Consider the following 27,750-nt stretch of genomic DNA (forward strand, 5'->3'; position numbering starts at 1 on the left):
CCTGACATTACACGAAAGGAAGACGAGGATCACTCCTCGTGAACTGTTTGGCCGCTTTTGAAATCGAGTCGGCTGGCTTTTCGGCTGACGCCCTTGAGCAGGCTGAATCGCTTCTTAACCGAGTCGCGTACACCGCCGTTGGCGTTGCCGACACCGTTGGAGCTATGACTTTGGGAGACGGGGCTTCGAAGCTCGGGACTTCGGATGGAAGTTGCACTGCTCCGTGTCACAGGTCGCGGGGGCTCTGTAAGCGAGGGTATAGTCGACCACCCTCCCTTGGGGCTGGTGATTATGGTTGGTGTCGGCCGATCCTCCACAGTACCGTTATGCCGAGAAGTGGCGTGGCTGACATTGTCCACCGATTTGCCCGCCACACTGCGGGACGCACTCCGGGATCGTTGCTGTTTCTGGGACTTGGTCTCGTCGCCGGCAACACTAGTACTTATCGACAATGAAGAGGTGTGTTTCTGTAGGACCTCGCCGAAGAAACTCCGTCGTTTTGTGTTTGTGTCTCGTGATTGGTTGGTCGTCCGACTGTGAACCGTAGCAGCATCATCAATGTCAGCCTCTTCAACCTTGGCCGTGGGAGCGTGGCCGTTCATCTTGCCGTTGGGCTGGCCTTGAATCGTAGCAACGGAGTTGCTCGTCCCGTGATTTGAGCGCTTGAACGGATTCATTATGCTGATTCGGTGGCTGACAGACTGCTTCCGAGAAGCTCGCCGGCCAATCTGGCTGTTCTTGCGTGAAGCCCGAATCAGCTCCTGCTCCGGACTGATAGATCGTGGAAGGGCAGTCGTTTGTCGACTCTCCGAGGAAATAGGTGACTGGCTGTGTAACAGCTGGGGAGGAACAATCTCAACAGGACGGAGAGAAGAGAGTTCAGGGGCAAAAGCATCCTCGAACCGCCGCGTTAACTCGATTTGCGTAGCTTGATGTGATGGACGGGAATACAACGATAGAGCATGCTTGATCGCCAAAGCGTGATCGATGAGGGCCACAGCAAGGGCATTCTTCAATGGGTCCACGGGTTTCGGCGTGTTGGCATCATCTTCCTCCTCATCCTCCTCATCCTCCTCATCCTCCTCATCCTCCTCATTCTCCTCATCCGGCTCGTCCGTCAGGAACACACGATAGTGAGCGACACAGCTTAGTGAACTCGAATGGAGCTCCAGCAATTGCTCCAGAGCCTCGGTCAGGTTCATTAAACTATTATCCTCCCCGGAGGCTGCGCGTCGGTATAGCAAGTACAGTTCTTGCGTCTTGCGCCACGTGCGCTCAAGGGCCGTCTGCAAAGGAGATAGTGCGACCTCCTCAGTAGCAATAACCTCACTTCTGCGAAGAATATTCGGAAAGGGTTCGGACGTCGTATAGATGACCTTCTCCACCCACTGCTCTTGAACATCCGCGTCTCGAATGTGTCTTCTCAAGGTAGAGCTAAATCGGGTAGGTTCGGAAATCAAAAGATGATCCCGCACGGATGGCGGGATCTTGGACCGTTGATAAACCGGGTGGCTGATATCACGATGCGCACTAACCGGGCTGATGTAGAGGAACTGGCCTTCGTAATCGTGGACTTCACCGGAAGAGAGGACCTGCGCTGAAGGGTGCTCCTTTTGCAACCGGTCAACAAGCGTCGCCATGCGTTCGGTCGGGGCACATTCAACGATAAATTCTTTGTCACGTAACGTTTGAGGGAATCCAAGACCCTTGTAAAGAACCCGGAAGTAGCGCGGAAACTGCTTGTCGTCCTTTGCGATTGACTCGTGGATCTTGGCCATCGAGTTCTGCGCTCGCGAGAGCTTGGCGAAATCCATAACCGTGTCTTCGTAATGCATCGCAAGCTCCTTGTAGCAAGCAAGGGCATGTGTCCACGCTTTTGAGTCCTCAAAGTACTGGATGATTGCAAAGTACAATGATTCCTTCCGCTCAAAAGGCGTCTGCTCGGGAAACGCAGGGTTTGTGATCTCGGGTACAGACCGTTTGGGTTCCCAATCGTACAGGTCCGCATGGAATTGGAGCGCGAGACCAGCCTCGGTGAAGTTGCCCGCAGAAGCCTGACCTTGCGATAATTCGTGGACATAGCGAATAAAGATATCTTCTCGACCCATATCTTTCATGTATTCCATTAATCGAAGGGTATGCAGGCTTTCTGCCATAGAGCCGCCTTGTGACGCCACAAAGAGGTCTAGAAGCTCATCCACAGTTGCAATGAGAGCCTTGACAGCTGTTCCGAGATCCTCATCAAACGCTTCGCAACCGCCAAAGCGATCGAGCAATTCACCGATGAAGAGTTTCTGTATAACGCCCTCATTCATGTTTTTCGTCTTGAAGAGGTTGTCCAGGCTGGAAATGATCTCGGTCTCAATGATCGAGAGATCCTGGTTCAACCCCCATTCGCTGAGGATCATGGTCCGCAGAATATCAACTGCAACATGACGTAGCCCTTCGTGGACACTGAGGCAGAGTTCAATGATAGGAGCCACCAGTCCTGGTACGTATTGCACTTGGTACCCGCCTAGCTTCTTCAGCCCGTAGCGCTCTCTTTCCTCATCGGTGGTCTCCCAGCCAATCGCTTCCCAGGTAGAGTGTAACAAATCCGCGCCCTGCTCTCGAACATCGCCGGCGATCTTCCAGATAGTGCGCCGCTTTTGCTCCGGAACGGTCTCCAGGGCAAGGGCATCGCTTGAGACGACCTTGAGTAAAGTCATAAAGAAAGACTCCCAGACCCTGGTGTCAAAAGTTTCAGCATCGTCCGGGGCAGGAAGGAGCTTGTCGGTCATTAGCGAAGCGAGGTACTCTAGACTCTTAACCGTTGCCCGGTGGTTGTAGACATGGATACTAAACCAGCTTTCAGGATACGGCTCGCAATTCAGAATGGATGTGTGGACCTCTAAGGCTTGAGACAGGAAGTTGGTAAGCTCCAAGCCCTTCAAGCGCGGTCGTTTGGGGTTCGGTATCGCTGCAGTTGCAGCCATGATAGCTGACAGCTCCACAAGGACTTCGTCAAACTTCTGACTTGTCTTTGAAGCCTTGAGCTGGAACGGGAATGACTTGCTAAAGAGAAGAGACAGATAATTGGTGTCATCCACGCCATCGGGGATAATCGAGTAGTACGAAGAGACGATCTTCGGCATGAAGGCGTAGAGCTGGGGTTCCGGCTGCGTCAAGAGCTCCGCTACAATAGCGGCGACCAGACGAACTTGATCACGGTATTGGTCGGACACCGCCCCTGTTGCTCCCCAGTAGGGATCCAGCCACCCAATACAGCTAGAAGCCAGACTTTGTCTCTCCGAGCCGGACCTGAAGATCTCGAGGCGAGTATAGTGTTGAATCAGAACCAGTTTGTACAGAACCAGCATACCCTTCACATCAGCACATGAATCCATGAAGCTAAGTGCAATCATGATCACCTCATCCCTTCCAAGGACCGCCAAGAGCTCGGGGAGCCATGTGTGGAAGTGTTGGACGACAAGCGTTTTGCTCCCAACCATGGCAGGGGAGGGATTTTTCATTAGTGCCTCCAAAGACTTGAAGATCGTATGCAGGTCTCGGTTGAAAGTTGACTGAACGCGAGTGATACCGATTCCTTCCTCCTTCAACTTTTGCTGTTGGCGAGCGTTGATGATGAATTTCAGGACATGTCGCCCAACCTTGAACGTAGCACGAAGATTTCGAGAGTGCTTCAGATCAGAGCTTGCTTGCAGGAGGCGAAGGTAGCTTCGAATCAGACATGGTGTGGCGAAAGGGAAGTTGAACTGGTTTTCGGTGTAGTGGTCCACAACCGGACCAAGGTTGAAACGCCGGTCATGAACGATTCCGAGGACAGTGACGAGATTGTTGAAGATGAGGTCCTCATATTCTTCATTACCGGCATTCTCCACGAGAATCGCAAACAGCGCGTCAAAGACACCGCTCAGCTGCTTGACAATTTCGATTTCTGGAACAAAGAGAACCCTCTTAAGTGTGTCAAATACTTCATCCACTGGGCGCTCTTTCCAGTTCAGAAGACTTAGAATGACTTGGTCTTGTGAGTACTCCGTACTGCACAAATGTGTATCGAGACGCAGTGTAGCGAGGGGGCCAGTGAGCGCCTCATCCTTTGCGGACTCATTCTTCCCCAGCGCGCTCCACGGAAGAGAGAGGTAAGCACCTTTTCCGTTCTCAATGCTCGATGTATGCTTGTCATAGGCATGCAGCAGCAGAGAATGAGGTCCGTCCCGTATGAAAGCTTGATTGTCCCACAGGGGCATCCAGGCGAGGGCGAAGGGAAATTCGGGAGCATCCGCAATGCTCATAATAAGATGAGACCCCGGAATTTGATCAGTGGGAAGATTGAGACGAATAGTCTGGTTCCATGGCTTGCCTTTCTCGGTAATCGTTGTTCTCCAGGCTGTATTGGCAGTGGTGGCTGACGATGCAGGAAAGACACATCGATCGACCCGAGCCCCTGACGCAGCGCGTACTTCCAGGGTAAGCTGCATATTGCGAAGTCCGGTGTATGCTGGCATCGGAAGTTGACCAGAGTGCGGGTGTGAGAGCAGTGCTTCTGGAGGGAAAGTGGCATGTGAGATGGTCACGTAGATGTCAGATCTAGGCTTAGTTGGGGCTTGGGAAAAGCCGATCCTTCGAGTTTGGACGATATCGTGCATAATTGTGGGATTCCTTTGGATCAGGGCGTCCGGGTCGGAATCGATGTGTGGATGTAAATGAAGATGGACACGAGCGGCGCGCGCAGACCTTACATACTTCCCGCTAGGGCTGGGTAGTAACGACCGAATCAAAGCGTCGAAGCCGTCCGTGTATCCCTCCCCATCTTCCGCCTGCTCGGAAGGAGACCATATATTAATGACCTGCTCTGTGTCTTTGTCTTGACGGAGGACCTGGGAGACTTCCAAAAGACCAACACCTATCGTGCGGACATGAGTAGCCTCCTTTACTGATTGACCGGCACCCCCCTTGTTGCTGGCGATGCTTCCTGCGGACTGTGGCGGGGGCTTAGAAGCTTCTTTCGATTGGTCTGCGCTTTGAATACCACGCGGCTTAGACGACCACATCATGCTGCGGCGGGGTTTCAGACCACCTTTCGCAGTGTTGTTGGAGGCAGCAGGCGATTTCGGCGAGGTGAGCCCTTCCCGAGAAGCAGCAGGTGCTGGCTGAGATGGGGCGGCGGAGGTAACCTCTGGAGCGCGAACACTCACCACGAGGTACAACTTGGGCCCAGTGGCTGATCCATCTCCAATATCCGTGGCAACTAATTCGGTGAAGAGAGTCTTGAGTTTGTTGCTATGGCCTGACGCTGCAAATTGTTCAGGCGATGGGATATCTAGAACGTATGTCTCGGATAATGGTTTGAGAGTTCCCGTCTCAGATAGGGAGCACAGCTGAGCAGCTAGGGCCACGGGACCGGGGGCATTTCCTGACACAGCGTTGACTTCTAGAAGCAAATGATGCAGCGCTGCGGCGTCTGAAGCGTGAGTAGGGCTGCTCTCTAGCATGCTCATCTCGGATTGGAGTTTTGCCAACTGCACAGCAGAGTCATCGCCCGTCAGAAGTCGACCTCTTTGCTCAGGATCTCGAACAATGACCTCTCCACCCATCAGCTTGTTTCCTCTGACGAGCTTCCATACCACCTCGTGTCGTAGTGCCTCCTTCTCTTTCGACGTGAGTACGTTGTAGAGAAGCTGTCGTCTGGCAAAATCGAGTTCTTGAACAATGTTTGACATCTCTTCCACGACCTGATATTGTTGGGAGAGAAGCAACTCATGAAGCTTGGTAGAGTGCCATTCGCGCAGGCACGAGGCTATCTCATCGACCAATGGCTCTGAAAACGACGTTGGAGTTTCGTCGCCAATCTTGAGCATGGGTACTGGCGCAGCCGGCTTGGGTGCATCGGGATCCCGAGGGGCTACGCTGACTGGTGTATGTGGAAGTGTTCCCCAGGGGCTGGCGCGGGCCGTGCGGGGGGTGGAATGATCATCATCTTCACCCTTATGGATAAAAATCTGAGACGGCTTCTCCTTCTTCGCGATTACCACATTAGAGACCTCACCGGTGGCGTGTTCATCGTATTGAGACAAGGCCAGACTGCTCCTCAGGTCCGACTCCGAGTCCTCCGGTTGGTCGCCGATTGACAGGGTTCCGTTTGTCAACGTTTTGTTTCCATCTCCATCACCCAACACTTCGCGGATCTCAACACAATTTCGCGGGAAGATACCCGAAAAGACTCTTGCCTCAAGGGTCTGGCCCTTGGTGCTCGTTAAACCAGACAGCAAAGACGGTGGAGCAACTAGATAACCGCGACACCATTCGCCATTGTTTCCGCCTTGTTCAATGATATAAAGCTCATCGCCTAGTTCTAGAGGCAGGTCGGCCGGTGTGGAGGGCTGGAAGGGATAGATGGCGACAGCAAAAGCGATCCGAGGCAGAGGCCGCCAGGGCATGTCTGCGATCGAGGTAGCGAACCAATGCGCACCCCGTAGCAGTTACTGCAGTGGATCAATCGGTAGAGGAATGTAGGAGTGCGATTTCAGCGGCGGAGGAGGGGAGCCTGGAATTCTCGTCTGATCGGGTGGACGGTACGTGACATGCAGCTTTCCGTTGGCAGGTTTCGGAGACGGGAGAGGAATGTGAATTAATTCAGAGGCCGCATAAATCGAGAGTGACAATTGATCAACGTCCTCGAGTAAAGATATGAAACTGTAACTTGAAACCTAGAGGGAGGTGTCGCGAGATCAGCTTTCAGGTTTCGTGAGAGCCACAAGGTCTGATAAGGAAAGCTCTTGATGTGGGCCGCAGCTTTGGAACTCAGGAGCAAAGTGCGACTGAGACCAACACCGACAGCCAGAGAGGTGCCACAGCAAGTGTACACACGAACTGACAGTCAATTCCTCTCGCGGCATATCCAGTTTTCTTCAACCCCTAGCAAGCGGGCGGAGGTGGAGTCCCCAGTTGAGTGCTGCTGCTCGCCCTTGGCGGGAACGGTGGAGAAAGGGCACAAAGAAGGGGGAGAGACATACCAGTTGGAAGGAATGGAGAGAAGGTAAAACGGACGGAAAGGAGCGATAGTCTAAGGAAGGGAAGAAGAGGAACTAAGATCGAGTGCGCAAATCCATAAGAGTCGAGGACTGGACAGCTTGGGTTCAGCGATCGAGGAAAGAAATGATCGCGAGGTGTCGATCGTTCGTTCAGCGCGGGAGGCGGAGACCAAAAATTACTCGATGAGATGGAGCGCACGGCCTTGTCTCTCCTTGGGCTAGAGTCTGGGCTGTCAGTGTCAGACGAGCTTCATCAAACCTCTGTTCATGATTGTCTGATCTATAATGCCATTCTGCTCTGTTTGCAGCGGCCACTATTGCTCCTTGTATTGCAATCAATCCCGCGGGACCCTGGTTAACGGTCAACCTCCCCTGTCGCGTTGAGCCCCTGAACCCGAAATGAACCACTGCGATCCATGGCACCAAAGGCACCAAACTTGAGCCATTCCAGCAATCAAAATCCTGGCGTCAGCTTATTTCGCCATCTTAGTTCCCACCGGTTCTCATTGATGAATGCGATTGTGATTTTGATTGTGAGACCAATAGTCCCCGTACCCGCGGTTTGCTCCTTACATGGTGATTTTTCTACTAGGGTATGGCCGGTAGAATAAACGTAATGAATTGTTAGGATGGATATCCAGCCCAAACGCCTTTCTATGATTCATACATAGTAGAACAATGACACCCAGTGCTCGTCATGCAAGTAAAGGATATAACATAGCGATCAACGCAAAGGTAACAAGAAGAATATGGGGGAATGCATCATTACTTCCTGAACATGGCAATCGCATCCTCCTTGCGCCATTCAAGTTCAAGCTGTCCTTCGTAAACCGCATGGAGGACGCCTTGCGTCTCATCGTATGCCCTCTCATAACGGCCCTCACACTCACGCAGCACCTTGATCACAAGGCTTCGACTAAGACCCGGGTCGTCGGCGTCGCCAAAGTGCTTCTCGACTCGCTTCTTCAGCATCTCAATTCCCCGCTTGATCTCTTTTATGTCATAGGTGGCAAGCACTTTCTTCGCTACCGACCGTGAGTGGCTAGGGCGACTTGCGATATCGGCAGGGTTGCTAGTCGTGGAAATGAGGTTCCCAGCCGAGTCAATGAAGTCGAGTAGCTTTCCAAGTGGCCTGTGGATGACAGAGTCAAGGTACAACTTCAGATGCTCCTGCAGATCTTGCTGCGCCCGGTCGCGCCATCGTTCCAGAACTGGTAGGTTTCGAACGTCAACTTCTTCAATATAATGATTCATATTCTCGATCAAGAGGATATGATAGTTCAAGATTTCCTTGTCTTCTGGGTCGCCAGAACCGGCCGCCACTGCTGCAGACTGGCCTGGTGCCTCTTTGGCGATGAATTTGAGAGACTCCCACATCGCACGGTTGATCCGGTCGTAGGCTTCGTTGACGCTGATGCGCACGTCATAGAGCTCTTGCGATGGGTCGGATAGCATGTTCTCAACCGCAGTAGAAAAGTTGGGGAAAACTCGCATAAAAGAAATTACACCCTTGCGCTTGTTGACCTTGACTTTAGTCTCCTCAATGCCGCGGATTTGCTCATCAACAAACCGATTGAAGAGGCCAATCAGACGAGTGTGGAGTTTTTGCAGTGAATGGACAATGTAATCTTGGTTGGAGTCATCTAGATCCGAGATGGCCTTTTCTAGCGCAAATAGGATACCGATTCCTTGCCTGCTAGGTGTTAGCAGATATAAGCCATGTGGGGAAGACAAAGAATGTAGCCAAAACTTACAGAGGATCTGATTTGAGAGACCAGTCCACGAGATTCTGCATGTCCGTCGGCCAAAAAGAGTAAAGCTCGTCCATTGCCTGTTCGACCTTTCGAGCCATATTCCGGTCCGGATCAGGCGGCTGTTTGGCTGTAAAGTCTGGGACTGGACGCTCATCAGGGTTGCCCGAAGCCACAAGGTCACCAAAGTCCGTGTTTGTCAGCGAGGTCAAGTGAAAGAAGCGTACAACAAAGTTTTGCTCCTCTGACATAATCTTCACTGTCTCCTGAAGAGTGCCAGCAAACACTTCGTAAGGTTCAAGCTTTCCATGCTGTTTGTCCCCAAAGGAGAGCCTGAATCCTGCTGCAGCGCGAATCGTCTTGCCTCTTCTAACGGTCAGCTTCCTTGCGGCGGTTGTAATGCCTTCAGCTTCCTTTTCTTTGTCCTGATGGGTGAATAGAAGCTCTGATTCTTCGCCAGTTATTTTCCTAGCAACCTTTTTCCATGCCATGTTGTTGTCACGGAACTCGGCTTGGTAGGATTGTTTAGCCTGCTGTTCGTATAGCGTAATCAAACCTTGCCACTCCGCGCCGCTAACTTCGCGTGCGAACAGGATTAAGCCGTGATAGAGCCATAGTTCTCGACGAGAGTAAGCCCTGGCTGAGCCACTTAGCTTCATTGGATCTCTCTGCGAATCCGCCGCGGCGTCAGCCCGCTTTTGCTCCGCTACTTTATAAGCGATGGCCATAAACTGCTTGAGCCGCTGAAGGAAGGACGAGGTGTGAAAGCGGTACTCCTCCTTTTTGTCCTTTATGGCACGCATCTGACCAATCTCGGTATCGGCGTAGATCCCTGCGCTACCATGGCCCACAGCGGCATCCAGACGCTTTTTGTTGTGCCAGATGTCCGGATCAATCATCAGCATGGCATTATACAAGGTTGAAAGTGCGGCTTCCGTCTCCCTCAAGCCGTCAGGATTGCTAAGCGAAGCTTCCTTCAGAGGCTGCAAGTCTTTTGAGGAAATTGAAAGCGTCTTTAGCAACTTCTGCAGCTCACTGTGAAGAAGTTTCTGATTCGCTGTTTGTACCTGTAAACCTTGAGATTGGTCCTCTATGTATGCCACGTCGTCGCGAAGAGTCTGGGTCTGGTTAGCAAGGAGCTACAGGAAAAGGGGTTCGATAGAAGCTTACGCTAAGCTCGTGTGAATACAGAGTAAGGAGGTTATCCAGCTCCTCGCACTCTTCAATAGTTCTGTCAATCAGCTTAGCAAGCTGATCAACTTTGCCCTCTTGTTGTTCAAGATTACCAAGCCAGCTGGTAGCCTCTACACGTCCAATTTCCCGGCGGACATCCGCTTCAAGGTCTTCAATTCTTTGTTCATCAGACAGACGACCGTTCCAACCAAGGTCAGTCAGAATGTCATCAAAGTCCACACCTCGGCCTGCAAGAACCTTGGGGTCGAGCCCAAGGGCATGGCAATACTTGATCGTGTTATCCTCATGACGCCTGCGCCGGCGGTCGCGTGGGGAAGGCGACACGGACCGCGATCTTTCGTCTGCTGTAGCGGCCATCGCTGTGGTCTTCGCGGCGGCTGCCAAAGGTGCTACGCTAAGATCAGGGGCAGCTTCCGTAACTTCGACCTTGGGCGGTTCCAGAGGAACAGGCACATCTTGAGGCGGAGTATCCGTGGTTTCTTGCGCAACCGAAGGCGCAGCGGGTGATTCCTTGATGATTTCCTCCGGCGACGTACTGCTAGGATCGGTCGGTCTCCGAAGGAGAGACGGCGCGGGGACGACACCAGTGATCCCGTCTGGTTCTGCTGAAGCAGCAGCTTGCTTCTTTGCCGCTGCAAGAAGCTTTTCACCAGCACCTCCTGGTCGCGGCTTGAACACGCCATAGGCAGTGGCGGCTTTGCGAAATGCGCCCGCCACATCTTTATTAGACTTCTTCTTGATCATGGGCCCAAGGCCTGGTCGGTGGGCCTCGGAATCATCCTCCATATCTTGCTGGGGAGCATCTGGAGAGCTAACAGGAGGAGAGATTGTTTTACTCTCTATAACGGGCTCAGTTGATTCTGGTTTCTGCTCTGAAACTGGTTGTGGTGTCTCGACAGGCTTGGCAGCCGTGTTGTTACTCGCGGATGAACCTGGCCGCAATCCGGGTGGTACATCGGCGGCGTGCATATTGTTTGGACTGCTCAGTTGATCTCCTGCAGGGAGTGAAATTGGCCCTGACGGTGTGCCCTTTGTAGGATCTTTCACGCGTAACTCGCCCTGGGCTAGACCCGGAACAATCTCCTCGTTGGCTTTTCTAGTCCCTGGTATACTTGAGCTCGAATCTTGACCACGCAAAACAGGGCGGGGTTCAGGTATTGTCTTTCCGCTGCGCGAGGACGGTGGCCGAGGCTCAGTTTGCACGCTTGAGAAACTGCCCTCTCCGACATCTCTACTCGGCCTTTCTCTCGAATCGGCAGAGGGTGTTCTAAGACTGCTCGGGATCTCTCTGTTTCTCGACTCTGAAAGTGAGAGCGGGGATGGGGCCTTGTTATCGGCCGCAAGTCGCTCAATTGCACGCGGAGGCGGTTGATCTCCCGGCGAGACGGGAGCGACTGGTGGAGGATGTTGAGGTGGTGCGAACGGCGGCGGCGGAATGCTTCTTTCAGATTGCCCAGTAGATGGCCTCCTCATCTGTTCCCGACTTTTCTTTGGTAATAGTGGCATGTTTGGATTTTGCCCTCTCTGCCTCGGCTCACGGAACGCAAAGGCAGGAGACTGCGGCCGGCCGCCCTGGGACGAAGGGGGGCGCGGTTGCGGAAGGGGTCCTTCGGGATGTGAAGAGCTTGGACTTGGGCCCTTTGCGCTGGGAGGTGCAGACGGTGGTGGCCCAAGGAGGAGTTGACGCTCACGGTCGTCGAAACCTATAAGGTTCGGAATTTTGCCCCCAGTGTATTTCTTGTAGATCTTCACCAAGCTGCCGATGAAGAAGTCCTTCTCCTTGGAGGTTTTTGCGTGCCAGTAGTAAGGCTTTCCAACCGTTACAATAAAGCCAACATTCGATGCCCATTGCTTTTGCTGGTCTTCTAGCGGGGTGGACGGCACCCACGCATTGAACGATTGAATTGCAGACAAGTCGTCCAACATCCATGTTTTCCCAATCGAAAAAGTTCCATCATTGTTTTCCCTAGCTTTGTGCATGCGCACTCTTCCAGACCGTCTCACAGCAACAATTATCACTCTTGCCTTCTTATTTTCAGGGGCGGAATTTGGCGGGGCGGGTGATGATGGGTACGCTCCGTCTTCTATAATACGGACATGGGTTATGTAGGACTCGACCACTACACAGAAAGCAGGAAGGTTAGTCTCTTGTAGCGAAGCTCGGACAAGGTGCCACAGAATCGTCTTGCTGCCTTGCAAAGCGGCTGCGATGAAGCGCGGCAAGCAAAGATCACCGTTCAGAAGGCTGAAGTGGGAAATCAGCGCACGGGTACCGTGGACGTACAAGAGCCATCACTGTCTTTCTTCGCAAAACAGCTTTGAATGATCCTCCGCTTTTCGTCTTCGAACTTCTCCGCCCTCGAGGCTGCCGTATCACCGGATCCAGCTGATCCACCATTTCGACTATCGGGAGCTCTTCGAGGATCTCGTTGAGGCGGTGTTTCACCGCGAGGCCCTCTTGAGCGGTCGCGACTGCTCATTGTTGTGTATTAAGATGCAGACAGCCTGAGTCACTCGGGAGGAATCCGACGCCAGGTGAACATGATCGAGAATGCCGGCAAGAAAGGCGCAGTCCGGATGCGCCGTGCGTGAACGGACGGCCAATCGATGATCTCTCGGATCCAAGGCAACAGTCGAAGGAGTGCGAGGTTTTAATGCGGGGCCAGAGACCTAGATAGCTCGTGTAGGCAAAGCCCGTGCAAAACGACGCGGAACGACCGACTCCAGCGCATTAGCTCATTGCTGGATGGAGCAGGCGGGCGGAGAGCTTGTGGCTGTTCCAAGGTTACGGCATCGTACATTAGAGCCAGGCTTTCCCCATAGTTTTTTGACTGCTCACGATCTTTTACTGTACTACATTGTAACGCCGCTGTACTTGAAGCATAGGCTATCTACGGCCTATTATATAGAGTTACTAGATTGAGTATTTTACGAACTTAGACTTGTGTATCCTCTTTATTCCCTCTCATAACTCCAGATGTTCGCTCCAAGGCCCATTCTAATGCATGACTAAGCGGCCCCCGATCTCCACGTGAGTTCAGATCAGGGCCAGTGCAGGAGGCCAATCAAAAGCACTCCCCTTACAGACCGCCCTCTCACCGAAAATATTTCTTTTTTTTGCCCTATTTTTTTTTCTTTATCGTTTCTCGTTGATTCGAAAGCGAAAAAGTCGACAGAGTTGCGCAGCAGATTGGCCTCGAATAGTTCGTTTACCTTGACCACAATGGGCGCCAGCAAGCAAAAGGTAAGGGAGTCTATACGCCTATCTTGACGCAGTACGAAGTATGTTGACGACCTCTCGTTGAAGCAGACACAGCCCAAAAAGAGCACCACGCTGCCCACGGACTTGGTCCCCGCGATCTCGGCCTTTCTCGCAGAAAATGGATTTCGGGATACTGGCAAGGCGTTCGCCCAGGAGTTGGCTAAGAAGTCCATCAGCTCGAACAAGAAGTCCGGCGTGTCTCTCCTAGAACTGTTCCAGCAGCGGGAAGCACAGACAAAGGTGGAATCGACCACAAGCTCCAGTGCTGCGAGCAAATCGAGTTCCGACAGCAGCAGTGACAGCGATGCCGATAGCAGCTCGGACGATTCTGACTCGGATGTGGAAATGGCCGAGGCACCCAAGTCGAAGAGACGTGGCTCCTCTTCGTCGTCTTCTTCCTCATCCTCATCCTCCTCATCCTCCTCGTCCTCGTCGTCTTCCTCGTCTTCAAGCTCCTCCGACAGTGACGCCGATGATGAGGACGAGGATGAGGCAGCGCTCACCCCCGCCCCTGTTCCCAAGGGCGTGAAGCGCAAGGCGGAATCCAGCTCCTCATCTTCTTCCGGATCCGACTCCGAAGAAGCTCCAAAGACAAAGAAGACGAAGATCACCTCCGCCAAGGTTAAGGAATCATCTTCTTCGTCCTCCGACAGCGACAGCTCGTCGACTTCGTCCGGCTCCAGCTCCGACTCCGATTCCAGCTCGGACTCGGATTCTGACTCTTCGTCTGACTCTTCTTCCGGTTCATCCTCGAGCTCTTCGGACTCTTCTTCCGACTCCGACTCAGACTCAGACTCATCCTCCGAGTCTTCCTCGTCTGATTCCGAATCTGAATCCGACTCCGCTAAGAAAGCCGACAAGAAAGCTCTAAAAACCGCCACAAAGACTCCCCTTCCCGAATCCGGCTCTGACTCCGACTCCTCATCCTCCTCAGAAGAGGGAGACTCCTCCGACAAGAGCAGCGGCACCCTCGACAACTCCGAGTCTGAAGCCGTCTCGGCCAGCAAACCCACCACTGCCGCTACCACAACAACCACAACGAGAACGATAACCGAGACTCCCGTCTCTTCAAGTGCCAGCCCTGCCCCCGGAAATGGGAATAAAAAGAAGCACACGGGTGCCCGCCCTACTCCGCTCGCGGCCCTCAGCGAACTCCCCAGTGCGAACGACCACATCTCCAACGATTATGTCCCGTACGCGTACGCGGAGCGGGCCTGGAAGGACCTCTCTGTTACCCGCGGCAAGGGCTTCACCAAGGAGAAGAACAAGAAGAAGCGCGGTTCCTACCGCGGTGGACCGATTGACATCTCCGGCGGGAAGGGTTTCAAGTTTGATGACTGATTGATGATTTTCTCTGTTTTCGAGAAAGAAGCGATACCAATTCTAGACTGAGCTATTTGGTCTGTATCTTAATTTTTCTTTTCTCATTTCTTGTTCTTGTCTTTTGTTCGGGACTCAGAGCTTTTCCCCTGTCCACGGTTATTTTTTTACAGGCCACAAAAAGCTCTTCAGTTATCTAGGGAGATAGATCTCTGCCTGCTGTCTTAGGTTCTATATCTTAGATCTCTTTTTATCACTTACAAGCAAGGCGCTACTGGAGCTCGGAATGAATCATCGTCTTTTCTTTTGTTATATAAATTTGGCGAACAACCGCGTAGCGATACTGTTAGAAGTGCGAACGACAAAGTGAAAACGCTTCTACCCAACCAACGCTCTATATCATTACCCAGACTGACAGAAACAACTCCGCAATTAATCCCTCCTTCTCCATGCCCCAGGCTCATCAAGCGGTCTCCATCTCCTATCCCAGCCCGTCTCCCATTCATTGACGAGACTCTCCTTCTCAATTGCCTCAAAGGGCTGCTGGTTGCGCAACTTGGAGCAGGTCGTCGTATCCCCGACGCTGGGTCGCTCGTAGCCAGATAATTCTAGTATCTCAGGTAGTGTTGGGTCTTGAATCAAGTCCAGATCAATGCGGTCACTGTGCCAGCTCTTCTGTGAACCGGTGAGGTCATCTGTTGAGGTAAAATCAAGGCGGACAATGCCGCCGGCGACGCCGGTGTAGATCGTTGGCGAGAGAAGTGAGGGAGAGGACATGGTGTAGATAGGTCCACGGTAGCGGGGCTGAAAGCGAGAGCGGTTTCTAACGCTGCGCGAGCTCACATCCTTGAACGACAAGAATATTGAGAGCTCTTTGCTGGGGTAGGTGGTTGAGACGGTTGAATGTGGATTGCCTGTGGCGTTCCTTCGTGCAAACGGCTGTGGCCTTGCATTGAGATAGTCGTAGGTTGATGGCATTCGGAGATCGAATATCTTAACGACAGCGTCGCCGCCGGCGCCGAGGACGAATCGGTCGTGGCTGAATGGGTGGATGCAGTATACAGGATTCAAGTCGGCCATATCAATGTACCGCTGTTCGTATGGCTTGTGTGAGCGGATATCATGGAGTCTGCTCGGCATTAGCACTGGTGACCAAGGAACGAGTAACTAAGCTGTAAGTTACCTGACCACACCATCGCCCCAGGCTGCGAGAAAAACATTGCCCACAGAGGCCGTTGTTGTCTGTCCGTTGAGAGGCTCAATCGCAGTGACGGCAGCTCTTTTGCTGTGTCCGTTTAGTGGATGTGGGACCTGAAAATCCGAGCTTATACTTCGATCGAGTGATATCCGTTCTTGTGAGATTGTAGAGATGGCGATGGCGTCTTCAGAGCGTCCTGTTCCTACTGCAAACCGATTTGGAGAAATGAACCTGGAGCTTTTATTCCGCGCTGAGCTTCCTGCATCAATCTGGAGCTCCGCAAAGGCTTCAACCTCGGTCTCATCTGCTGTTGTGCTATAAAAAGCTATGGCTCCATTTGTCAGATGGGCGGCAAGGATTGGGTCTGGGCCACCGCTCATATCGGTTCGTTCAATTGGCCTTCCAAAGGTCTGGAACTTTTGCGCATACTCATAAGACTCTGTGTCTGGGTTGATTCCAAGATGAACAAGCTCGCCACGCATTCGACCGATGATCAAGTGTTCTTGATCGAACTTTTTGGCCCTATGCTCAGGCCGTAGTAAATGAAGACCGCGAATATCATCGTGACTGCTGATATGTTCTAAGTCGTTGAAAACGAATGTCTTGTGTGCCTGTTTCGATCCGGTTTGGCGAATCCGGAGTATCAGTTCATGCGCAGCCCCCCATGCCAGTACCTCGTGTCGATCATGCCAGCTTGAGCCAGTCCAGATTTCATAAGAGTCAATGGCAGGCCGATAGCCGTGAGTTGGGTTATCACCCCGTGTAGCTTGGATCGATCCGCCAATGGGTACTGGCCGGGCCGGGCGGACCATAAGTCGGCCTATAACTGCATGTCTATCCAATGCTCGAGAACGAGAAGTCAGAGCTTGGGCAGCGTCTTTCCAGTATCCTGGTGTAGGTATGCCGTTAAATCGAGTATCCACGAAAGTTCTGAAGATCCTCCAGTCTTCACTGGTAATAATCTGGTGCAGGCGACGGCAGGTACGCGCCAGAGAGGCCAAGCTGCTCGCTGTCGGAAGATGAGTTGCAACGAGATAGATGATCTCTGGAGGCAAGTCTGATAAGAGCATGATAGTCTGTTGAATAAGGATAGAGAGTTCCTTTGATGTTAAAATGAGAGTTTGAAGTACTTGATGAATTTCTCTAAGACGACAACAAGGGAGCGCCTTCCAATCTATAGAAAATGAGAACCAAAAAATTGACCCCAGCGATTAGAGCAGCGCCATCAGCCAAGGCACTGTGGATCATCAAAGGGCTGCGTAAGGCTGTCAGTCACCGTGGCGATGAGCCATGATATGACTCATGGGAAAAGCACATTGTGGCTCGAGTGTAAGGGTGGAACGAACGTCTTTCAATAGATAAGGGAGATGAAATTTAGTTCTCCCAACATAAAATTAATATAGGAAAGGAATATGTACCTGAGTGACGGAGAAAGGACGAAGAACTAAGCGTGGAAGAAATTCCAGTGGAGGTCCGTCCTTATGTCATCAGGCCATCATCTCTCGTATCACAAATCATCGTTTCTTCTGGACCACAAATGGGCAGCATTCTTACGGATTACCTGTGGTATTATCGGCAAGAAAGTGAGTCACACAAAGGTATCTGCGAAGCCCACGAGACCGTATGCTCTTCTGGGCGCCGTTGTGTCGTGTACCCCAAGGTCTCAATGCGGGGAAACACCAGGAGGGCAGGTCTATCCGGGGAGATGATCCACACAGAAGATAAGGATACAGCTTATAAAACGACATTTCTTTCCCTTTGATTTGCCTGGACGGCCTATCATCTTGGATCGTGCACCATGGAGCTTCCTTCTCTTACCACGAGCACAGTGGTTGTGCTGGCTATTTTCCTCCTATACCGAGGTGTGATCTACCCTGCATTTCTATCTCCGCTCGCAAGAATTCCAAATGCACACTGGACGGCTCCAATCTCTCCTTTCTGGATTCTCTGGAAACGGTACCAGAGTCAAAATAATCGGACAATCCACGCAGCCCACGAACAGCTAGGACCAATTGTCCGACTTGCACCCTCGGAGATATCTATCAACTGCGTTGAAGGAGGCATAAAGCCAGTCTATACAGGCGGCTTCGAGAAGCACGAGTGGTATCCTCGAGTCTTTGGTTCCTTTGGGTAAGCGATACCAGGGACAGCAATGATGAAAGGCGAGGTGCGCTAAGCCGACACGAACAACAACAGGACCGTCAGTATGTTTACAATGACCGGGAGCAAAGCCCATTCCACCCGGAAAAGGATGTTGTCCAACATCTATAGCAAGTCGTTCTTACAGTCGTCTCCTCATCTGCGGCTTATCTCTCGCACAGTCATCTATGACCGGCTTTTGCCTATCCTCCAAGAAGCTGCCATTTCGAATACAGAGACGGATATCCATGATCTGAACCAGGGGCTGACCATGGATTTTGTCTCAGCGTATCTCTTCGGTCTAGCCAACGGTACTAACTTCTTGCAAAACCACGAATACAGACGCGAAATGCTGCATCTTTATCAATGCCGAAAGCCTTTCGAGTTTTACCACCAGGAAGTCCCAGACCTTCTTAACTGGCTCAAGGCTATAGGCATTCGGCTAATTCCAAGGTGGTGCGATACTGCCAATGAGATTCTCGATTCCTGGGGCTTAGGTCTCTGCGACAAGGCAGAAGCAACTATAAGTTCGACCGACATTGGTGTCGAGCCTGTTGTATACAAGCACCTGAAACAAGCCATTTCAAAGCAAGACCTAAAAACCGACAACCTCGAACTCAACGCAAAGTACCTCGAGCAACAGCGACTCGACATCGCCTGCGAGATGTACGACCATCTCACAGCAGGTCACGAAACCAGCGCCGTCGTCCTGACATATCTGCTCTGGGAACTCTCCCGGCATCAAAACATTCAAGACGACCTACACAACGAGCTTGCCACCTTGGAACCAAGGATCACACTCCCTCTCCTATCGCAAGACACCGAACTTCCGTCACCTAAATCCATCGACTCTCTACCTCTCCTCGAAGCAATCCTAACAGAAACCCTACGCCTCCACGCTTCTATTCCCGGTATCCAACCCCGCGTGACCCCTTCCCCAACCTGCACACTCGCCGGCTACGGCAACATCCCCGCCAACACGCGGGTAAACGCCCAGGCGTACTCGCTCCACCGCAACCCAGCGGTCTTCCCAGAGCCTGAAACCTGGGAGCCGAAGCGGTGGCTGAGGGAGCACAATTCATCTTCAGACCTAGAGGAAAGAAAGCGCTGGTTTTGGGCATTTGGAAGCGGGGGGCGGATGTGTGTAGGGAGTAACCTGGCTCTGCAAGGTAAGTTTGCACCCGGTAAAAGTAACTCTTTTGACCGGTATATCCAGAGATGAAACTTGCCGTTGCGGCCATATACTCCAACTTCAAGACTACTATTGTCGACGATGATGGCATCGAAGCAATAGATGCGTACACAGTGAAACCAAGAGGCGAGAAACTGATACTCAGATTCGAGCGCGTTTAGGCGAAGACCATTTGCAAATGCGTATGCGCTCTTTACACTCCATCAATCTAACTCTAAAATGCAAGAAAAGAAGGGAAGCCTTGACTTTCAGTCAAATCACGATACCTCAGTGGTAGGTAGTAATATACAAATGCCACATATGTATACAAAAAAGAAGAAAACATCTGGCCCATAAAACAATAAACTCCATAGTGCAAACGAAACCCCTTCTAACCAAGAACGCCCTTCTTCTTCTTCGGCCCGACAACCTTGGGATACATTCTTGCCAGGTGGAAGTTGACGGTGTTTCTCTCTGCACTCTTGGGTCTCTGCAAAGATAAAAGATGTCATTAGCCGCAAGTTTGGAATCATTCGAAAGTCGGGATAGGGTAAAGTTGTACGCACCTTGACATCCATGCACGTCTTCAATTCTTTCTCGAGACCCTGGCATCCCTCAGCGCCATGACCGGATGAGGCCCAGCAATCTGTTGTTCAACATGTTAGTCCATCCTTTCTGTATCTCTCATTCCAGCGATCAAAGAATATGAACTCGAGAGACGAGTCGGATAGGATCCAGATCAGATCATGTCGCCAATTGCACATCCGCTCCACGACCATCTCCAGAATCCTGTGCATTCAGACCCATCTCTTCTAACCCAATACCAAAAAATCCACCGCAGAGAAGACATACTCAGCATCGAAGACAAGACCGCCGCACATGGGTTATTCTCGTTGGTGTTCGGACGCCGCACACGGAGGTGATTGAGTGTGTTCAGGCGGACTGGGTTGAGCTTGGTGGGGGCCCCTTTGACAGGCATATTGGCGGTCTGCTCGTTCCTCCGTAGACTCGTATACGTATCCGGGTCGTAGGCGCCGTAGTGTAGGGATGTTTAGTTCGCGGGACAATCGTGATGCAGCCGTGGAGAGAAAGCTCAAGGACGGAATAACCCGCCAAGACATTTTTCGCAAATCTCGAGGTCCGCGGAGGTTGCTGACTAACCCGCCTGCATAGGACGATAGTTAGCTAAGGTGCCCCGGCGAAGGCGAATTGTCTCGAGGCTCTTGATTCATTTTCTCGCCTATAGATTTCTTGCTTTTTTTGTCCTTGTATATTATTCTCACGGCGCTATGACCGCTCGACACCCTTCGAGTTTTAGAATCACCAAATCGCTCACGCGATATTCATCATGTCCTATCCAAGCTCCGAACCCTCGGTACTTCACGACTACTCTACACCAACGACAAAATGCCGCCTCGAAATCTGAGTCCGGTGGCGAACAAGCAGAGACCAAGAGTAAAGACACAAGCGAGAAGAATAGATCACCAGAAGATGGCGCGATGACACGGCGCCTCTCCGAAATGACCGAACAAGCCTTCCTCGAAGGCGGCCGGAGTACACGCAAGAACCTCGAGCACGTGGGGTTCTCGGAGGAGCTCAAAAAGGAACTTGAGGAGCGGATTGCGGCAGCGGCGTTCAAGAGTGACTATGCGGCTGCGCATTCGATTGCTAATATGCCGGTATGACTTGCGTTGTCCTTGTCTGTAACTATACAAACCCGAGAGGCGGTGCTTGTGCTAACGAAAATGGGTACGATAGGAAAGCGCCGGACAAGGCACAAGAGACATCGCCGGCGCTGCGCCCTGGGCCGGAGAAGAAAGCACACACGACTCTACACTGCGCATGCTCGACAGCTCGAAGAAACGCCTCCGCATACCGTACAAGATCCCGCAACCGGGTCCCATCGATACCCGACTCACGCCGAAATCGCCCCGACACCCAGGCCTCCGCATCGCAGACGCAAAAGAACGGACCGCAACATACACACTCAGCCAGTCACATGGCGTCTCAGAGGATGAGCGCGAAGCAATGCGCCGGGAGATGCGTGATCGATTTTCACCAGGCGCACGGCCGATGCCCGCGACATTACAGGGCCTAGCTTCACTAGCGAACGAGCGAATTGAAGACGCAATTGCACGCGGGCAGTTTGATCGAATCAAACGCGGGAAGGGTGTCGGTACGGAAGTCGACCATAATGCGAACAGCGCCTTTATCGATACCACCGAGTACTTTATGAACAAGATCATTCAGAAGCAGGAGATTGTGCCGCCTTGGATTGAGAAGCAGCAGGAGCTTGCGCGGGAGGTTGATCGGTTCCGCCAGCGATTAAGGGTCGAGTGGAGGCGGCATGCGGCGAGGATAATTGCGAGCCAGGGCGGGTCACTGGAGGCGCAGATGCGGCGCGCAGAAGCCTACGCCGCTGCTGAAGTCCGTTACGCAGAACGCGCGAAAATAGCAAAGGCCTTTGCCGACGGCGACACTATACCATCAACCACCGACACGCCCTCCGAAAACGACACACCACTACCACACCTCTCGCCACTCCGCGACACGCAGTACATCGCAAACGAACGCTCTTTCCTTGAACTCTCCGTCAAAACCATCAACAGCCTCGCTCGATCATATAACTTACAAGCACCTCCCGTCGCGCAGAAACCCTACCTCAATCTCGAACGCGAGTTGGAAGCCTGCTACGCTGCCGTTGCACCCACGTTAGCGGAGGAGATTAGGCGGCGAGCTACGGAGAGAGTCCGCACACCGGTTTCTGTGGGATCCAAGGCTAGTAGTGTGCTGGATCACCTGGCGACGTCGCATACTTCAAAGGTTTATGATGAGGATCAGAGTAAGGGATACGGGTTCAAGGAGTTTTGGTCGGATTTGTTTTCAAAGAAGTAAAGCTTGATCTGAGGAGGTAGTTGGTGTGACATTTATACTATAGATACGACTTGCTACGAATATACAGCGATTCGGAGGTGGCGGTAACACAATATAAATGGATCTGATATATGGCCAGATCGACCAGAAATGGTACAACCTTGACTCTTCGACTCCACGCTCGAGAGAAGTGCCATGGCTGTTGACGCTCTACGCCGTGCTCTCCACGACGAAGGAAATGAGGGAATTTGAGGATAGAGGTCGATTCTTGTCAATCTCGAGACGAACAACTATCGGTGTATGCTTTATGTTCCAGTTACGGAGTATCGTGTGGTATTAGAGTTCCAGAAGGAGAAGCCAAAAAGCTGGGAGTGTTCAAATAATCTTCATATTTAGTGACTAGAACTACCTAGTAACAGCTCTGAGTATGAATAACACTGAAAAGGTACATCAAGTTCCTGTCGGAATGAACATGCGACATCACGCAGCGAAACGTACCTCAATAAAGCTGCCAGCTAGGGATCAGATTGAGAAACAGTTCGGCAACTTCAAAATTGCTCCGGCTTATCCCCAGTACCCTCAGAATGTCCGTTGTTAAGCGGCTGATACCTTCGTCTGGCGCTCCGAGTAACATTCATCCAGTCGCACCAGTTGCTGTACATAGCGAACATAGAAAGAATCCCCGAAAGTATCACTACAACGTAGAACCCATACTCGATCAGCAGAAAATTCCAAGTTTTGAGTTGGTACACGTAGTGTGCCTTGACCCAAAGGGCCACAGATATCGCGGCAAGACCTAGGCCGACAACACTAACAATGGTGGATACCAAAACTTTGAATGAAAATCCGCGGACGTCACTCTTGGTGTAACTTTTGGTCGAGTCATACTCTGGGTCGCATGGGCATTTTCTCCACGGAATTTGCAGAGCAACCAGGGTGAAGAGTGACAAGATAACAAGAACAACCATGAGAGTTGGGTCCCGGCTGATGCGGAGTTGCGTGAACATGTAATCAGTGGTATGATTGTCCGTCATGCAACCGAGCTGGTTGCAGCAAATCAACTTGTCTGCGGGCCACTCGATAATCGTGGTCCAGTTGACATAGGCGTGTTGAATAGTACCTTTGAGGTCGTCGAAAGTGCTGAGGTCTCGCTTCATGGGAATGATGAAATTATGCCACGGTATCTTTGGCATGCCGCTCTCAGGCCAACCGGCTTGAGCCATGTCACTATCGCCAAAAGGTAAACGAGATATGACTTCGGTGTTTCCAACCCAGATTTCGTTGATAGCGTTGCCGGGTGCAGTGAAGTTTTCTGATTTGACGCCGGCGACAGCAGAGACTTTGTGGCCCATACAGAATATAGCGGGAAGTAATTGTTTTGGTTATATTGTATGATAATTGAGAGATCAGTGTGTGAGGCGAATGCGGACAAGAAGATGGACTGGCGAGATGAGGTGACAACATCGTGCCTTCCGTTTCGAGTGCTCCTCAGTCAAGCTCATGTTCTTGAAAGTTGGAAGAAGGAGCAACGGGCCTCGACTTGTATACTTCACCTCAGCTGTCGGTTCAGCAATCGCGCGACGAAAGTGTCTGGAATTCTGAACTTGAGACACTGACGATCTGGTGGAGAAAGCGATTGATTCCATGATCGACGACGCTAGTCAGACGAAGGAAAGATAGTGTCTTCTCACTAGGCCCAAAAGCACTTAGCGCGTCCTCACCAGTGAACCATTTCATCATCATCTTGTCCAGGTTTCAATACTCTGTCTGGTCTGCAATGATTAGGAGAGTTCGTCGTCTCCGATATACTCCGAGATCTAGCTTAGAGGCTCTGGTAAAAGTCAATGTCAAGCTCTACAACTTATGCAGGTACCAGACTGTCTTTGATCCAATGGTTACCAATTGGACCCAGAAGCCGGCATTGCTTTTCCTTCAGGAACAGGAACCAACCAATCTGACGTATAACTTCAGGGCTGGCCCCAGAAATATCACTGCAGATCATGTTGAATCAGGCTTTGATCCTCCTGTCTGAGCTGTCGCCGTATAAAGCTCTGATCCCTCACAACTTGACTTTCTTCGTTCTCTCGTGGCCCAACTAACGTCTTTCAAGTCTCAATTTTTCCTGTCTACCCAACCTGACCTCATCCAGACAATTGATATCTCCTTTTCCCTCTCATATTCCACTCATTCAGAACAAAATGCCTTTCTCTATGTACTCTTTCGGCCTCATCGCGGCTCTCGCTGCCTTCGTCCAGGCTCTGCCCACCGCTCCCTCCACACCCTCCCTCGAGGACCTGACCTCGACTGGCAACTCTAACCAGGAGGTGCCTGAGATTCCAGAGATCCCCGGGCAGCCTTGTATGTTCTCCCTCCTACAGCTTACAATAATAGACCCCAAACTAACCAGTTGAATTACAGCCTCGGTATGAACTCCTTATCCCTATGCACCTTCAATCGAGCCAATAAAGGGCACCGACGAAACTCCACAAAAGATAAAGTGCAAGAGCAATGCTAACAGACATACATCAGGATGACTCCGGTGACTCTGGCTCCAGCTCCGGCTCCAGCTTCATGGGTGTCGGGTTCAGCAACACAATCGACCTCGGAAACCTTGAGGAGCTCCCCACCGTCACTACAGACTTCCTCGCCGGCAGCATCCAGAACTTTGAGACAGACGATGAAAGTGATAGCGACGACGATTAGGGAGCTTCGAACCAGGGTGGAGTGCGAGTGATCTACATAACTCTTGCAACAAAAGACGGATACTGAAGGGCCATCTTTTGATTACACTTCAGCTTCAATCTACCTTTAAGTACTGGTCAGAACATACATGGGCGAGTGTATATAATCATATCATAATCGGAAACGGGAATGGTTTAACTATCATAGTTTGAGTTCACTGCTCTAAAGGCTTCATACCTGACCAAACTCCCTTAGCCCTAATACAGTATAGAAAAAGAAATACTAAGCCCATAAACCTGCCCACCATCTAAGCAAAAGGGTATATAACATAAAAGAGCCATTCCTCCCATAAAAGATTTGATCGCACTCACGACAACCCATCCCCAAACCTCTTTCTTCCATTCAAATCCCTATCATCAACCTCACTAATCGACCCGCCCTCCTCCTCCGCATAAGCACTTGACGTCGTCATGAGCTCGCCCGCCCCGTATATCGGCGCAATCCGCTCCTGGCTTTGATTCGCCTCGAATACCCGTGTAATCTCGGTTTTTTTACGGATGCCACGGGTCCAAGATTGCTGTGAGGAGAGCTCGAGGTTGTTGGGTGCGGTCCGTGAGTCATTTTCGGACTTCTGGGAGGAGGGCAAGTTTAGGGTTGAAGTGTGGCGGTCCCGGTTTCTCGTGAAGAGTTTTGGAAGAGAGGAGAGGGAGCCGGACATTAGGGCAAGGTTGAATTCAACTTCCATCCAGATTAGGGATGTTGCGGCGGAGTCTATACCGGGGAAAGGGATTAGCTGGTGGTGATCTTCAATGTTTGAGGTAGGGGAAAGTACAGGTAAAGTTTGTTTCATCCTTTGCGTAGACGAGGGTACTGAAGCGAACGAGTGCTGCTATGCAGGCGATGAAGCCTAGATATTCTGTAAGAATGCACATCACTACAATAGTGGTATGGTAAAGACGAACCGATGGCAAACAGACCCAGAATCGACAGCCGTTTTTTCAATGGCATTTGCAGTCTCCAGATAACAGTGCCCGGCAGTGCTAGGATAAGCACATCTAGGACGAATAAAATGATACCTTGAGTTAAAAGAATAGCAAAGTTTGTCTGCGACGACCAACACTTTGCATCTGTGATGCTCTTATCCCAGGACGCTCGGGCAGGTCGACATTTCAGTGTCAACGCAAGGGTCATGGAGACCGTAAAGGCCCCGATAAAAGCCATGGTTGATATTCCAGCAATACGTATAAACTGAGTCGGAAAGAGACGCATGATGAATACCGTCAGGCTAATCTTGACGACAGCCCCGACGGCGAGGTAGCTGCATTCTGCGCCGAAGTAGATCTTGAACCAGGTGGCCAGATCTTGAGCGCCGACGTCTTCTGTATTTGCTCCGAGACCGTAGTAAGAAATTGTGTAGGCTAGGGCTGAGAAGCCGTTGACTCCGATCTGCCTTGTGTCAGCGGAAATATGAGTTAAATCCGGAGAGGAATGTGGCGTACTAGGGCTAGGACGACTAGGTAATCGTCGAGCCCGAAGGAGTGGAGGATGAATTTCCGGAGGTAGAGCTGTCAGTCGATTAGCAATGTCTCACTCTTCGCAATGAAAAGACTTACTCGGAGCCCGCAAATAAGAGTTGAGAGGATGGCAAGCACTAGAACTACAACACGCACAACTATAGTCATTCGCGCTGTGGTGGTTGCACTTTTGACATTCGCATTGTTCTCAATCATGGAGGGATCCATGGCTGAACCTCAAAGACGTCGATATCGATATACAACCCACTTTTCGAGAGAAAGAGTGACATTCTCCTCTGACAGCGGACAGGGCCGGTTTTCTGGGGCTGATCGATAACCCTGGAGGCGATGACCATGACATGTTGGAGAAACCCAGTGGGGCGGGAACCTTATGCCAGGCACTAAACGGCTCTAACGCTGATAGTGAAGCTGCACGGCATGCAAGAAGCAATCAAACTCGTGCACGCACATTTAGGTACTCCACACTCTGCTCCTAGCGCATCCATCGCCTATGGACGGATCAGTGCCGTCCCACCTCCGCGGTACGGATCCCTGGAATTATTCTTCAAGCCGAGATTCCTGACAAAACTTCCGGGAGCCGAGACCTGTTCCCTTAAGGCCTCCGCTCTTTCCCCTTTCTAAGTTTCCTGCTGGCCGAATTGCTTTTTCCTGGGTCAATTGAGCGCAATCATGGCTGGTGCAACGCCCTCACTGGAGACGGTAGTCGCCATCATCGAAAACGCAAGAGGATCAGGAGGATACAACTCGACTGTGGGAAATACTGAGGTGGGAAATATCCTCTCTGAATGGGCCGATCTCCCCGTTTCCAAGCAGGACAAGGTTCGACCATCGTTTGTGTCAAAGGTGTTTCCTCTTGTCTTTGGAGACAACGCCTTTCTTCAGGGGGCCGAAAACTACGAGCTGCAGCGTCAAGTGCCATGGTACTTCCATTTATTGCTGTTTCATCTGGAAAAATGCTGAAACTGCTAGGTCCACCAATTGCTGGCTTGAACCCGAAGTCATCGTAACTCCCACCACGTCCCAGCAAGTCGCCGCTGCGCTGGCCCTGTGCATCTTCTTCCTCCTCAAATTCTCGGTTCGCGGCGGAGGCCATTTGCACAACCCTGGATTCAATAGTAACGCTGGTGGCGTGGTGATCTCCCTTGGCGAGTTCCAACAGGTGCTGCTCTCGGATGACAAGTCAACTGCTGACGTAGGGCTTGGGTTGCGGTGGCTCGATGTGTACGAAGCTCTTGAACCTCATGATGTCGCCGTCGCCGGAGGCCGCATTCCGACTGTTGGTGTACCTGGTTTGATCCTGGGAGGCGGCATCTCTTTCCAGAACAGCCAGTATGGCCTTGGAGCTATGGGTGTTTCGAATTACGAGGTAGGTCCCCTTACACACGCTTACCAAAATATCTAACACCATAACAGGTCGTTCTCGCAGACCTCAGCATCGTCCAGGCCAATGCTAAAGAGAACTCCGACCTCTTCTGGGCCCTTAAGGTGCTTTAAAATTATTCTTTCTAGGGAGGTGGCCCAAACTTTGGAATTGTAACCAGGATGGACATGGCCACTGTTTCGAACGTGATCTTTTCTGAAGCCCGCATC

At 51.6% G+C, this 27,750-nt stretch overlaps 11 protein-coding genes across 11 annotated transcripts; 5 read left to right on the forward strand and 6 right to left on the reverse strand.

Annotated features, from left to right (window-relative positions):
* Positions 1-29: 29 nt before the first annotated feature.
* BJX68DRAFT_272037 (guanine nucleotide exchange factor DCK1) lies at positions 30-6,440 on the reverse strand (the record flags this gene model as incomplete). The annotated part of the gene is made up of 1 exon (XM_071047110.1): positions 30-6,440. One exon carries the CDS (start codon positions 6,438-6,440, stop codon positions 30-32), a length of 6,411 nt encoding a protein of 2,136 aa, XP_070893676.1.
* Positions 6,441-7,681: 1,241 nt separating this feature from the next.
* Positions 7,682-12,701, reverse strand: BJX68DRAFT_247558 (GTP-Rho binding exocyst subunit SEC3). Its single transcript, XM_071041792.1, has 4 exons — positions 12,264-12,701; positions 9,956-12,099; positions 8,789-9,903; positions 7,682-8,727 (listed from the first exon to the last, which is right to left on the reverse strand). The coding sequence occupies exons 1-4, from the start codon at positions 12,457-12,459 to the stop codon at positions 7,800-7,802; spliced, it is 4,383 nt and encodes a 1,460-aa protein (XP_070893677.1). The 5' UTR covers positions 12,460-12,701; the 3' UTR covers positions 7,682-7,799.
* A 426-nt stretch (positions 12,702-13,127) lies between these two features.
* Positions 13,128-14,861, forward strand: BJX68DRAFT_247560 (nucleolar and coiled-body phosphoprotein 1 family protein). Its single transcript, XM_071041793.1, has 2 exons — positions 13,128-13,223; positions 13,287-14,861. Exons 1-2 carry the CDS (start codon positions 13,203-13,205, stop codon positions 14,580-14,582), a joined length of 1,317 nt encoding a protein of 438 aa, XP_070893678.1. The 5' UTR covers positions 13,128-13,202; the 3' UTR covers positions 14,583-14,861.
* On the reverse strand, positions 14,705-17,034 carry BJX68DRAFT_197404 (F-box protein). Its single transcript, XM_071037501.1, has 2 exons — positions 15,745-17,034; positions 14,705-15,690 (listed from the first exon to the last, which is right to left on the reverse strand). Exons 1-2 carry the CDS (start codon positions 16,827-16,829, stop codon positions 14,994-14,996), a joined length of 1,782 nt encoding a protein of 593 aa, XP_070893679.1. The 5' UTR covers positions 16,830-17,034; the 3' UTR covers positions 14,705-14,993.
* Positions 17,035-17,193: 159 nt separating this feature from the next.
* BJX68DRAFT_197417 (cytochrome P450) lies at positions 17,194-19,299 on the forward strand. Its single transcript, XM_071037502.1, has 3 exons — positions 17,194-17,889; positions 17,956-19,067; positions 19,115-19,299. Exons 1-3 carry the CDS (start codon positions 17,558-17,560, stop codon positions 19,249-19,251), a joined length of 1,581 nt encoding a protein of 526 aa, XP_070893680.1. The 5' UTR covers positions 17,194-17,557; the 3' UTR covers positions 19,252-19,299.
* On the reverse strand, positions 19,291-20,162 carry BJX68DRAFT_197401 (mitochondrial 37S ribosomal protein mS37). Its single transcript, XM_071037500.1, has 3 exons — positions 19,922-20,162; positions 19,636-19,715; positions 19,291-19,559 (listed from the first exon to the last, which is right to left on the reverse strand). The coding sequence occupies exons 1-3, from the start codon at positions 20,046-20,048 to the stop codon at positions 19,461-19,463; spliced, it is 306 nt and encodes a 101-aa protein (XP_070893681.1). The 5' UTR covers positions 20,049-20,162; the 3' UTR covers positions 19,291-19,460.
* Positions 20,163-20,294: 132 nt separating this feature from the next.
* Positions 20,295-22,315, forward strand: BJX68DRAFT_247567 (DnaJ family domain-containing protein). Its single transcript, XM_071041794.1, has 2 exons — positions 20,295-20,748; positions 20,828-22,315. The coding sequence occupies exons 1-2, from the start codon at positions 20,359-20,361 to the stop codon at positions 21,962-21,964; spliced, it is 1,527 nt and encodes a 508-aa protein (XP_070893682.1). The 5' UTR covers positions 20,295-20,358; the 3' UTR covers positions 21,965-22,315.
* Position 22,316: 1 nt separating this feature from the next.
* BJX68DRAFT_247569 (uncharacterized protein) lies at positions 22,317-23,647 on the reverse strand. Its single transcript, XM_071041795.1, has one exon. It carries the CDS (start codon positions 23,293-23,295, stop codon positions 22,492-22,494), a length of 804 nt encoding a protein of 267 aa, XP_070893683.1. The 5' UTR covers positions 23,296-23,647; the 3' UTR covers positions 22,317-22,491.
* A 47-nt stretch (positions 23,648-23,694) lies between these two features.
* On the forward strand, positions 23,695-24,859 carry BJX68DRAFT_247570 (uncharacterized protein). The gene is given in 3 exon segments (XM_071041796.1): positions 23,695-24,301; positions 24,312-24,315; positions 24,472-24,859. 3 exon segments carry the CDS (start codon positions 24,142-24,144, stop codon positions 24,644-24,646), a joined length of 339 nt encoding a protein of 112 aa, XP_070893684.1. The 5' UTR covers positions 23,695-24,141; the 3' UTR covers positions 24,647-24,859.
* Positions 24,845-26,546, reverse strand: BJX68DRAFT_247574 (uncharacterized protein). Its single transcript, XM_071041797.1, has 5 exons — positions 26,239-26,546; positions 26,125-26,190; positions 25,588-26,071; positions 25,458-25,532; positions 24,845-25,396 (listed from the first exon to the last, which is right to left on the reverse strand). The coding sequence occupies exons 1-5, from the start codon at positions 26,365-26,367 to the stop codon at positions 24,993-24,995; spliced, it is 1,158 nt and encodes a 385-aa protein (XP_070893685.1). The 5' UTR covers positions 26,368-26,546; the 3' UTR covers positions 24,845-24,992.
* A 283-nt stretch (positions 26,547-26,829) lies between these two features.
* On the forward strand, positions 26,830-27,654 carry BJX68DRAFT_272047 (FAD-binding oxidoreductase; the record flags this gene model as incomplete). The annotated part of the gene is made up of 3 exons (XM_071047111.1): positions 26,830-27,080; positions 27,130-27,526; positions 27,574-27,654. The coding sequence occupies 3 exons, from the start codon at positions 26,830-26,832 to the stop codon at positions 27,652-27,654; spliced, it is 729 nt and encodes a 242-aa protein (XP_070893686.1).
* Positions 27,655-27,750: the final 96 nt, after the last annotated feature.

Source organism: Aspergillus pseudodeflectus, assembly GCF_044049435.1.
Source record: "Aspergillus pseudodeflectus strain CBS 756.74 chromosome Unknown BJX68scaffold_72, whole genome shotgun sequence".
Taxonomy (NCBI): Eukaryota; Fungi; Ascomycota; class Eurotiomycetes; order Eurotiales; family Aspergillaceae; genus Aspergillus; species Aspergillus pseudodeflectus.

Excerpts from the sequence above, each read along its gene's own strand:
- BJX68DRAFT_247558 (XM_071041792.1), bottom strand. The coding sequence starts at position 12,459 with ATGAGCAGTCGCGACCGCTCAAGAGGGCCTCGCGGTGAAACACCGCCT. Across the intron at positions 12,100-12,263 it reads GAAAGACAGTGATGGCTCTT|TGGTCGAGTCCTACATAACC; the intron begins GTACGTCCACGG and ends CTTTCTGTGTAG. Across the intron at positions 8,728-8,788 it reads TCTCTCAAATCAGATCCTCT|GCAAGGAATCGGTATCCTAT; the intron begins GTAAGTTTTGGC and ends AACACCTAGCAG.
- BJX68DRAFT_247570 (XM_071041796.1), top strand. The coding sequence starts at position 24,142 with ATGCCTTTCTCTATGTACTCTTTCGGCCTCATCGCGGCTCTCGCTGCC.
- BJX68DRAFT_247567 (XM_071041794.1), top strand. The coding sequence starts at position 20,359 with ATGACCGCTCGACACCCTTCGAGTTTTAGAATCACCAAATCGCTCACG. Across the intron at positions 20,749-20,827 it reads ATTCGATTGCTAATATGCCG|GAAAGCGCCGGACAAGGCAC; the intron begins GTATGACTTGCG and ends TGGGTACGATAG.
- BJX68DRAFT_197417 (XM_071037502.1), top strand. The coding sequence starts at position 17,558 with ATGGAGCTTCCTTCTCTTACCACGAGCACAGTGGTTGTGCTGGCTATT. Across the intron at positions 17,890-17,955 it reads CGAGTCTTTGGTTCCTTTGG|GACCGTCAGTATGTTTACAA; the intron begins GTAAGCGATACC and ends GAACAACAACAG. Across the intron at positions 19,068-19,114 it reads GAGTAACCTGGCTCTGCAAG|AGATGAAACTTGCCGTTGCG; the intron begins GTAAGTTTGCAC and ends CGGTATATCCAG.
- BJX68DRAFT_197401 (XM_071037500.1), bottom strand. The coding sequence starts at position 20,048 with ATGCCTGTCAAAGGGGCCCCCACCAAGCTCAACCCAGTCCGCCTGAAC. Across the intron at positions 19,716-19,921 it reads GGTCTTGTCTTCGATGCTGA|ATTGCTGGGCCTCATCCGGT; the intron begins GTATGTCTTCTC and ends GTTGAACAACAG. Across the intron at positions 19,560-19,635 it reads AGACGTGCATGGATGTCAAG|AGACCCAAGAGTGCAGAGAG; the intron begins GTGCGTACAACT and ends TTATCTTTGCAG.
- BJX68DRAFT_247574 (XM_071041797.1), bottom strand. The coding sequence starts at position 26,367 with ATGGATCCCTCCATGATTGAGAACAATGCGAATGTCAAAAGTGCAACC. Across the intron at positions 26,191-26,238 it reads CTCTTATTTGCGGGCTCCGA|CTCTACCTCCGGAAATTCAT; the intron begins GTAAGTCTTTTC and ends ATCGACTGACAG. Across the intron at positions 25,533-25,587 it reads TCTGGGTCTGTTTGCCATCG|GCTTCATCGCCTGCATAGCA; the intron begins GTTCGTCTTTAC and ends CAGAATATCTAG.
- BJX68DRAFT_247560 (XM_071041793.1), top strand. The coding sequence starts at position 13,203 with ATGGGCGCCAGCAAGCAAAAG. Across the intron at positions 13,224-13,286 it reads TGGGCGCCAGCAAGCAAAAG|CAGACACAGCCCAAAAAGAG; the intron begins GTAAGGGAGTCT and ends CTCTCGTTGAAG.
- BJX68DRAFT_247569 (XM_071041795.1), bottom strand. The coding sequence starts at position 23,295 with ATGGGCCACAAAGTCTCTGCTGTCGCCGGCGTCAAATCAGAAAACTTC.
- BJX68DRAFT_197404 (XM_071037501.1), bottom strand. The coding sequence starts at position 16,829 with ATGCTCTTATCAGACTTGCCTCCAGAGATCATCTATCTCGTTGCAACT. Across the intron at positions 15,691-15,744 it reads TGGGGCGATGGTGTGGTCAG|ACTCCATGATATCCGCTCAC; the intron begins GTAACTTACAGC and ends AATGCCGAGCAG.